Genomic DNA, 10,000 nt, shown 5'->3' with positions numbered 1-10,000 from the left:
AGGTATGTACAAACACTTTTCTTGATAATGGGGGGATACTCGAGAGAAAGCCAGTCACCGCAAGTACTTTTCTGAGAAATCTACCCAATGTTCTTTGTGATTGGTAATGCAGATTCATTTCCTCTGATCTACGGGCAAGTGGTGGAACCAGTTTTCGGTTTCTAATGTCCTGAATAACTTCGGAAAAATTATTGCTCTGCACATGTGTACATCAAGGCTTGTGTACTTACTCTGTCCCCATGGGGTAGCCCCCATGGTAATTTGGAGTCGAAATTAGTTGTTCTATCAATTATTGTTTCTCATCATCCCCAGTGTTTGTTCTAAAATCCAAAGAGCTAATTAGTCCTTCTCCAGTTTTTGCTAGAAGAATTATGTCCTCTTTTTGAGATCTTTCAAGGAGGCAACAGTTTTCCCCTTTTGCACAACTTGTTGTTTTGATGGAGCTCCTAAGGTGACCCGAAAACACTGACCCCTGGTCCACAGACCCCCCTAAAGCCCAGGTCCACAGACTGCCTTATAGACCGGTCCACAGACTTCTCCTGCAGACCCCCTCTACAGACCACCCCAAAACAACATAGAAATACAAATAAATAAAATAAATTTGACTTACCGGTTTTCTGAACAGACCACTCGTGTCCACGAAATCTCAACCGTTACGTTCTGCAAATTTTAACAGATTCAGGCTCGGGCACATGGTATAGTATTTTAATCACATATTGCCACTTCCTTCGCTGTGGACCGGAGTGGTTCAAAAAGACTGATAGTAATTAACTTCTATGTGTGTACATTTGTGTTTTCTTTCTTTCGCTCTGCCATTGGGTTTGGATACTCACCCCGCGCTTTATGAAATAGAATACAACCTCTCTGTCTTCTGAACAAAATGGTGGAAGGAACTTAGTTATTATCGGTCTCCGGTCCACAGCGAAGAAAGTGGAAATGCATGATTAATATACCTTGCGCCTAAGCCTGAGCCTTAAATAGTCTGTTAAAGATGTGAAGCATAACGGCTGAGATTTCGCTGACATGAGTGGGCTATCCAGACAACCGGTAAGTCAAATCTTTAGTTGTTATTGATTTTATTTATTTTTGTATCTATGTTGTTTTGGGGTGGCCTTTTGAGGGAGTCTGTAGGGGTAGTCTATGGACCAGTCTGTAAGGCAATCTGTGGATCCGGTCCGTAGGGAGGTCCATGGACTGGGGGTTAGTGTTTTCAGGTCACCCGTGCTCCTAATAACATGGTGAGAAGACCATTTTCATTTTTTTAGGATTTGCCAATGTTGCCACAGTTACATGTACAAACTCTCTTTTTGTTTCTGACTATTCATCAGCCAACTTGATGGTCATTTTGTATGGTTCATGTACCTCTCTCTCACAACCATCATGCCTTTCTTGACCTTCCCTTGTGTTCATGGAAAGAGCTCTAAATGTCTTAGGATTTATTGTCGTCTCACATTTGAAGTTAATTAAATTGCAGTGTATTTACATGTAGGTTGCTTCTAGACTGGAAAGTCTTGTTCACATGTCAGTTTAAGGGTTCTTTAGTCAGCTTTACCTAATGGAATGCATGTGTATAGGAAAATACAATAAAATAATTTTTATCTTTGCATATTGGTCCAACCATTTTATTTTTGTTTTGTTTTGCCAGTGCCCCTTTGTTCTCTGTTCCACTTTTTGGCGGCTCAGCTGCAATAGAATGGATAACGCTAAGTTCTTCTGGAGTTTCTGTGGCAGATAGCAGAGCTAAAACACAGAGAATTCTACAGGGAAATGACAGCACCATTCCAAGATGGGTAAATCCAAGCTATCTGTTGTTACTAACATGAATATTACTACGTAAACATTAAAAAAAATTGACTGCTCTTTCCCGTAAAATATATAATCTCTTAATAATGTCAATAATCTCTTGTCGCTCTCTTGCTTATACATGTAACTTTTCCAAAGTATTGCAAAGACACAGCCCAACAAGGTTGCATTGAAAAACACCCTGAGGAGCCTCTGTGTGGTTGATGCATGACCTAGGAGCATACATTGTAAATTATTCTCTAGCTAGCTTAAAATAATCAGCCAGATACTAGCTTTTCTCAGAGCAGGATGAAAAAATATTGTTGAAATAAAAGGGTTAGGAGTTGGCATTTTGCCGCAACTTTTGCTAAAATAAATAAAGCGATAAAAAAATTATTTTTTGTCTCCATGAATTTTGTTTTAATTTGGAGATAGGGAGCAAAATTGTAATATGGCTGGACGGCGATCCATTTCCTTGATCATTGATCATTTGAATCAGCAATTTTTTAAAATATGTATTGCGGGTTCTTACATTATTTTCCCTACGATTACAAATGGTACATTTAATTTGCAACTATGAAATTTGCACCTAAATTTTCACATATCTTGTTGCAAAATTGCAACCGAAAATCTTTTACAGTTTGGACCCCAGGGTATTTGTAATTTATAACACAGGTTCTATTGTCCGGGCTCATTGCCGAAAAATGCGCGGAAACTGCTTAGTAAACAACCTTTCATCTTGCGAACGAAATGGTGTGTTTTCTTCAATCGATCTTCAATTTTCAGGAAAATAAGCATTTCAAAACAGTCCATCTCTTTGTCTTTTATGTTTATGAGGATGGTAAGCAGCTGCTTTATCACTAATATCAGGCATTTTTTATGTTTATATGGAAAATATCGTAATTATGTGGAGGATGCGGATTTTAGGGAATTATGCAGATCCGCATCACCGCATCCTGTCAGATGCCATTTATAACATTAAGCTACTTTAGTGCAGCAATTGTAAAGGACAATTATGCAAAACTGAATTAATTTTGTTCAATAATCCTTTCAAAAGATAACCGTTGTAATCAAAGCATTGTTTAGTTGCATACAATTTTTAACAACTTTATCGTTAAAGAAGGTTGGTTTCTAAAGGAACTGGGGTGCTGCATTGGTGGATGTTTGAAGCATGGAAAATTCAATGGCAGTGAACTGATTTGATGAAAATTAATTGGACACCTAATGGAGATTAAAAGGATGACATTTCCATGTTATTTATTTTGTTTTTGGATTAGCACCTACATGTATAAGTTAGGACAAGACATCTTTGATTCTCAGCATGAAATATGTTTTTGGAAATAATTTTACATTAATAATTTTGAGCTTTAGTTAATTAAGGTGCCATAACTCATCTCATTTGTTTACGTCACCTTGTAATTATTACAAGTATTACAATAGTTATTATAATAAAATTATTGGAGACCGCTCAGTTTACAACTGTTGTGCTTTGAAATGATCACCGCATTCAGTTTTCAAAACAATCAATGTTTTAATAAAATCATCAGTGGTATAGGTACGAGTGATCTAGTTTCAGGTATGTTCTGTAAGTTGTTTTCTTAAATTCTTGTCTTGACAGCGACTGTTTTTTACAGTTTGTAGGTGATCCACTGCTTTATATTCAGCAGTTTATTCTAATGGCACACATCAGTCCTTGGAGACCTCACTTACAAAATAACAAGGTCATAAAGGAGGCATTGAGGCCAGCATTCAACATCACAAAGTTTATCACAGATTTCCAGTTTGAAGATGGGTATAAACCATTGGTTTCTTTTTTTTTTTGTTTTTGTTTTTAATTGTTAGCTTTATGGCACAACATTTTAACCTACAGTGTACAAATGTAGGTGTAAACGAAAATTAGACAAGTGATCCTTGGACTTACCTGGGCAACTAAAGCAATAATACCGGTAATTATTGTCTTTTAGAGACACCTGAAAAATTCAGGTGGCTTCAACAAGATTCGAACCTATGGCCTCTGCAATGCCAGTGTAATGCTCTTAATAGACTACCAACTGAGTTATGAAGCCACTCAGTTGGGAGCAGGTCAATTTGTTAGGCTCATGTGTTCCCATGAATGTAGGTTAACTCCATTAAATCATAATTTACTGGCCTTTGGCCATCCATTTCACAACTGCAAGAAATTGCTTGTAGACAAGGAGGATGAAATTATCTGCATTTTTGAACTTACTTTAGAGAAAGTATGAAAAATTTATTAAGTGAATTAAAGCATCAAATAAAGGTATCTATGCAAGTGGTACATGTACTTATTGGCCATGGGCAAACTAGTAGGCTTAAATTGACTCCACTGCCTTCTTAAACAGGGGCCATGCTGTCAAATTAAGTGATGTTTGCTTACAAGTAAGTTCTGGTTCAAGTGTCGCACATCTGTCTGGCTACATGATCAAAGATCAGAGATATCTCCCTTCTGAAGGATGCCTGTTGCTCTCCCCGGCTAACCTTTGGAGCAGGAGCATGGAAAGGTTAGAAATAAATTATTTTAAAGGTAGCATTCAAAACGTTTGGAACAAGCATGATTAAACTTGTATAAAATTATTGTCCTTGAAGGCCTCTTTTCAAGACTACGATCTCGCTCTATGCTCTCCACTGTGCTGTCATTCTTCTCCCATTATAGGCCCCCTGGGCCTATGCCAGGAAAGCCCCAGATATACACACACTAGAATCAGAAGAGGTTCTTGTATCACATAATAGTAATTGTTATTGTAGAATGTTTTCTATCTACATAAGGTACAGAACTTTTCCCACTCCTAGCAGAAAATACATTTATGTAAGATAAAGGTAAAGTCCGCTACGAGCCTAGAAGGCCCATCAGGCTGGCGCTTATCTCCGGTTACTGTAGCATGAAGCGACTAGGAGTAGTTCTACTCCCCCCTGGATGGGATGCTAGTCCATCGCAGGGTTACCGCCAGTATTAAATTCGCCGGTACCCATTTATACACCTGGGTGGCAAGAGGCACCGTGAGAATCAAGTGTCTGCTTGCCCAAGAACACAACACAATGTCCCCAGTCAGGACCCGAACGCAGATCACTTGATGCGGAGTCGAGCGCACTAACCATGAGGCCACCGCACCTCCCCATCTATGTAAGTACTCGAGAAAATTGTTGAACACATGATCTCCCTGCTTTTTGAAAACCCTGAAATGTGGGGAGTCTGATTTCAACACTATAATGGAATTTCCAAACTCAAGGAGCTATAGATGACAGAGAACTTTTTTCAAATTTTCTTTTTCTTTAGGTTCAATGAAGACCCTTCAGTTCTTGATGATCTTTATTTAGACCGCAGCATTAAGCTGTCGTTTAATATTGCTCTCAGAGGTAAGCATTTAATGTGTTTAATTTAGTCTTGGTGTAAAGCTTTTAAAGCAGCTTTTAAGGGATGACCCTCACAAACAAGGTTTGGAAATCTATTTTGTCATTCCTGGAATTTGAATAATTATATGTGTACAGCATTGTCCTTGAAAATTTTTGATAACATTCTTCAAAGAAAGTAACGAACAAAATATGCCAAGCTACAGATGAGGCTTCAGACTGTGCCTGAATCTATTTTAATGGCCTAGCTCCCAGGAGCATAGGACAGGCCTGGAAATTGCGCCCATATGAGTCGTTTTTTGACTGAAGATTGCTTTTGTGTGACTAAAAGATTTCAATAAGTGGAAACTTTGCAACTACCGGTAGTTTTTATGTCTACCTCAATGGTACAAAGTCACGGTTTCTATTCAATGTTATTCAATGCTCTTCAAAGTTTTTCAGTGCTTCAGTGCTTCTTACTATGCGGACCACAATGCATTCCAAGAATCTTTTCTGGTGTGCTCTTTTTACTGGTGTTAACAAAGGTGACAAGAAATTATCTGGCAATGAAACTAAGACTGAAGCAATGAACTTTGACCAATGCCAGAAGGCGAGGTTCTGTTCTGCTCATGCAGTTTGTCACAGAAAAGAATAATTATTTTACACAAAATAACAGCTCAAAATAGCATTATCGCAAAGTTGTACGCCCTGATAATTTTGCCACTAAAATTTTGAAGCCAGTCGCAAATTTTTGACTTAATGTTTTTCTAAATTTCCAGCCCTGTAGGAGCATCCCAACTACCCCGTAGTAATCGAAAGGTCATAGGTTCGACTAGAGCTTGCAAAGGAACATTCTGATTTTCTCAAGTTTCGCCATCATTGAAAAAAATATCATTCTTTGATTTCATCTACCGGGATAACAATTTCCATCTCAGTTATTCATTTCAATGTGCCATTGTTTGCGCAGAGTACATTCTTGGCTTACCAATCAGACACACAGGAATTTACCCCAATTTACACAGTGATGGACCCAACCACATAATCCAGTATGCAGTAACACTTGTACTTTCCTCGCATGATGCAAGGTATAGTAATTATTATTATTATTATTATTATTATTATTGTTGTTATTATTATATCCTTGTAATTCAGCCTTTAGGCTGCGAGAGGGATATCAATAAACTATTATTACTATTATTATTATTATTATTATTGCTTTAGCTCTGGTGGATTTTATACCAACATTACACCAAGGCAGCGAGCCATATCCAATGGCCAAAGGTGCCTTGGGTCATTCCTTCTCCTTCACCTTTCCAATACCTTCCTTAAAATCCTTGCTGTTCCCAACAAAGCTGTTTTCTGCAGCAATCCTGTCCTAATGGTAAACCCCAGCTTATCAAGCCATGTAGCCAACCTTTTGCTTTCTGCTCCGAGTGCACCAACAACTACTGGTACCACTTCCTGCTGTCTGATAGCCCATAGTTTTCTAATCTCCTTTTTCAAATCTTCAATATTTGAAAAAGGAGATTGGAAAGCTATGGGGTATCAGACAGCAGGAAGTGGTACCAGTAGTTGTTTCTTGGTACTTATTAATCTTTTCACCCACTCTGTAATCCCACGGTGAAGCAATATCCACAATTCTGACTCCTTTTCAACAACAACGTTAGGTCTTCTGGCCTGGATAACATGGTCACACTGTATGGTCATATCCCACAGTACTTGTATCTTGCATCTTTTGTTTTCTACCACACTATCCGGTTGGTGATCATATCATTTCTCACTTTTGCTCAAGTTATGCTTACAGCAGAGCTTCCAGTGGACGGTCGTGTCTTCTCTTGGACTCTTTCTGTGCCAGCTACAGCTTGCACTTACTGTCTAATAATGTGATTTATTGTTTGACCCTTTTGGCCACACAACCTACAAAGTGGGGACTCCACTGCAGGGATGTAGCTACATGTAAGGATAATTTCATCCGGTTGAAGGTTTTTTTGAGGTAACAATTAAGTTCATTCTCTGAGCATCAAAAGGGACCAGGTAACAAGATTGTTTCCAGTGTCTCACAACACGCAGCATTCTTCAAGATGGCGAATGCGGGGAAAGGGAAGACACCCACAACAGTTCTTCAGAGCTCTCAATTCTTAAAGTTTCCAAAGAGTGAGATGCTAGCTGGAGATTGCACGAAAGGCCCAAGAGTCCTCTGCTTTTTGTGATGGAGGTGCCAAAAATTATAGGGGGTCCGGGGGCATGCTCCCCCAGAAAATTCTTGAAAATTGAACTTCTCAAATCGCTGGAAATGCACCATCGAGTCCACCATTTTGGTTTTTCATGTTGCTTGCTAAGAGAGCCCATGTTATTATGGTCAGCCTGAGCTAACATATTGGCCTATACTTCATATTTTTTGTATATTAACAGGTGAAAGTCCTGAAGAAACAAGAAAATTGGTCGCACACAAACAGATTGAACATTGGCTTAAGTTTAACGCCAGTGAGGGAACGAATTTGGAATTCATTAGTACTTTTAAAAGCTTAGTTACCAGAAGAGTGCCAGTGCATAAAAGCATGAGATTGCATCAAAATGCACGAGACTTGTGCTCAATGTGTGAGACTTGAGAGCTCTGGTACTTAAAACAACACTTTTTCAATTCATTCGCAATTTCATTTCCAGTATCGATAAATTCTAGTGATAATTCCATATACTAACAAATATTCAATTTTTTTGTGAACATATCAAGTGTAGAACGTATAGAATGTAGGTAATAATTTGCGATCTTCTCAGTCACTTCGATCGATGGACAAAATTCAATAATCCCTTTCTCAAGCAGCGATTTTCGCCAGCAGCCGGTGCTTAGCGACATCCCTGCCACTGACTTGTTGATGTTGAACTTACCGGTAACATAGTTTGTCCTCAGTGCCTGTTCTTGGGCTGCAAAAATAAGTGCTTCAGTTTCAAATTTCAAATCACCTTTCCTAGTCCACTCCCATGTCTTAACTTTATCAACTGTCTCAGGCATTTCCCGTAAGAATTGGCCATGCATTTTTTTCTCTGACCATCTATTCAAGGTGGTATTCAGTTCGTTCTTTTCCTGTGCTCCCTCACTGTTCAACTTCTCATTCGAATTCCTAATAATTTATTATACCATGCCAGAACAATTTCTCCAGCCTTCACACACATTTCACAGCTAATCAATCCTCTTCCACCTTTCTGTTTGGCGGGTACAACTGATCCACCTCACTTTTTGGGGGCAAAGCACCATGCAATGTCATCATTTTTCCTGGTCTTTCTATCCAACTCCTTTAACTCATCAACTTTCCAATCTACCACACCAGCGCTATACCTTAGAGTTGCAACTGCCCATGTGTTGATCCACAGCCATGATTTTATTCTTTCCACTAAACTTTGTCTTCAGCATTAATTTTGGCCTATGCCGTTTATAATATTATTCCTTTGAGAACAGGTCTTTCGTCTCCTTCTCCCTCAACTGATCAGTTTCCAGGATGTCTAAATACTTATACCCACTGTTATCAATCTCCTTCATAACTTGCCCATCTGGTAGTACAATTCCTCCATTTTAACGTAATGGTTTATCTTCGACACACGTCCACCCCATACATAACCAACATTTGACCTTCTCAACACAAATGAGGGTGGTACCATGCACAGTTAACACAAAGAGCAATGGCGAAAGGCTGTCTCCCTGAAATATTCCTGTTTACGTCAACCTCACCTAATGTTTGTCCACTTGATATTAGCTCTGTCTTCCATTATTATTATTATTATTATTATTATTGTTATTTATTATTATTTATTATTGTGATTGTTAGTGTTATTATTATTGTTGTTGTTGTTGTTGTTATTATTATTATTAGTAGTAGTACATGTATTAAGGCCTGGGTCAAAGACTTCTATATTTGAGTCAAAATCCATTCATTGAACGTTTTATTTTTATTGGACATTTATTCAAGCAAGGTTGAAGCCCATAGATGTAACCCACTCTCGATGGTGCTGACAAATGTTGAATTATAGTTTAATTGAAACATTTGATGAGAAAATTGGAAGTATTGATGTTTTAATATTCATTCAAATTTCCTTTTGTAATTGCAATTGTTACAATGTACATGGATTTGAAATTCGGTCAGTATAAAATGCAGACTGCAGACTGGGTCTAAAATGCAGACTGAGGCCCAGGCTTAGGCCTGGGTCAAGGCCTGTTTTGTACTGTAGCCTGCATTTTAGACACAGTCTGCAGTCTGCATTTATACTGACCGATTTGAAATTTGTCCAGAAAGTTCTCTGAGTTATGATATCATTATGGGGTACCTCACCAAAGGGAAGGTTGTGTTATATACAGTATACAAATGTAAGCATGTACTTTGATGCAGACATGTGTGTGCTCTTTCCTCAGATATATGAATGAGCTTGGCAAACAGTTAAAAAGGGAGTTTCCTCTAGCCTCACAAACTGCAGAACACAATGTTGTTGAAAGAGATAATGTTGTGCACATATACTACAAGGTATTAATGACTGTGAAAGAGTGGTGGAAATTTTGTTTAAAATAATGTCCTGTGAAAAATTTCAGATCATCAATCACTAATGCATTAGTCTACATGTACTGAAAACCATTTGCCAGTGAACTGGTTGTGTGGGTAACAAAGCCGAGAAAAGGCAGATATCTTAACTTTCAAACTGAAAAAAATAATTGATTTATTATCTGCTGGTCCCAGTAAGCACTTGTACCTGACGTCAAGTTTCCTGGCTGGTAGCTTGACATCACCAGCCTTTACAGAGCAGAGTAGAGAACCAACAAACTCAACCCACATATGAAGCTGAATCTGGGAATCGAACCCGAGCCATATTGGTGGGAGGCAAGTGATCT

The 10,000-nt window shown here is 38.5% G+C and overlaps 1 protein-coding gene and 1 long non-coding RNA gene across 3 annotated transcripts in view; one reads left to right on the top strand and one right to left on the bottom strand.

Annotated features, from left to right (window-relative positions):
• LOC138013111 (uncharacterized) overlaps positions 1-54 on the bottom strand; it is a 10,683-nt gene extending 10,629 nt beyond the window's left edge. Inside the window, exon 1 of the long non-coding RNA XR_011125177.1 lies at positions 1-54. This exon is cut by the window's left edge and continues 87 nt beyond it. This is a non-coding gene — a long non-coding RNA (uncharacterized lncRNA).
• LOC138013110 (sterol regulatory element-binding protein cleavage-activating protein-like) overlaps positions 1-10,000 on the top strand; it is a 33,211-nt gene that overhangs the window by 613 nt on the left and 22,598 nt on the right. For both annotated transcript variants that reach the window (XM_068860080.1, XM_068860081.1), the window contains exons 2-7: positions 1,646-1,790; positions 3,417-3,574; positions 4,143-4,301; positions 5,075-5,154; positions 6,095-6,212; positions 9,530-9,638. In XM_068860080.1, coding sequence (XP_068716181.1) covers positions 1,646-1,790; positions 3,417-3,574; positions 4,143-4,301; positions 5,075-5,154; positions 6,095-6,212; positions 9,530-9,638 — 769 coding nt within the window. The remainder of the gene's footprint in view (positions 1-1,645; positions 1,791-3,416; positions 3,575-4,142; positions 4,302-5,074; positions 5,155-6,094; positions 6,213-9,529; positions 9,639-10,000) is intronic.

The sequence above is a fragment of the Montipora foliosa genome, chromosome 8, assembly GCF_036669935.1.
Source record: "Montipora foliosa isolate CH-2021 chromosome 8, ASM3666993v2, whole genome shotgun sequence".
In the NCBI taxonomy this organism is placed as follows: domain Eukaryota; kingdom Metazoa; phylum Cnidaria; class Anthozoa; order Scleractinia; family Acroporidae; genus Montipora; species Montipora foliosa.
This window is presented reverse-complemented; position numbering and strand designations above follow the sequence as displayed.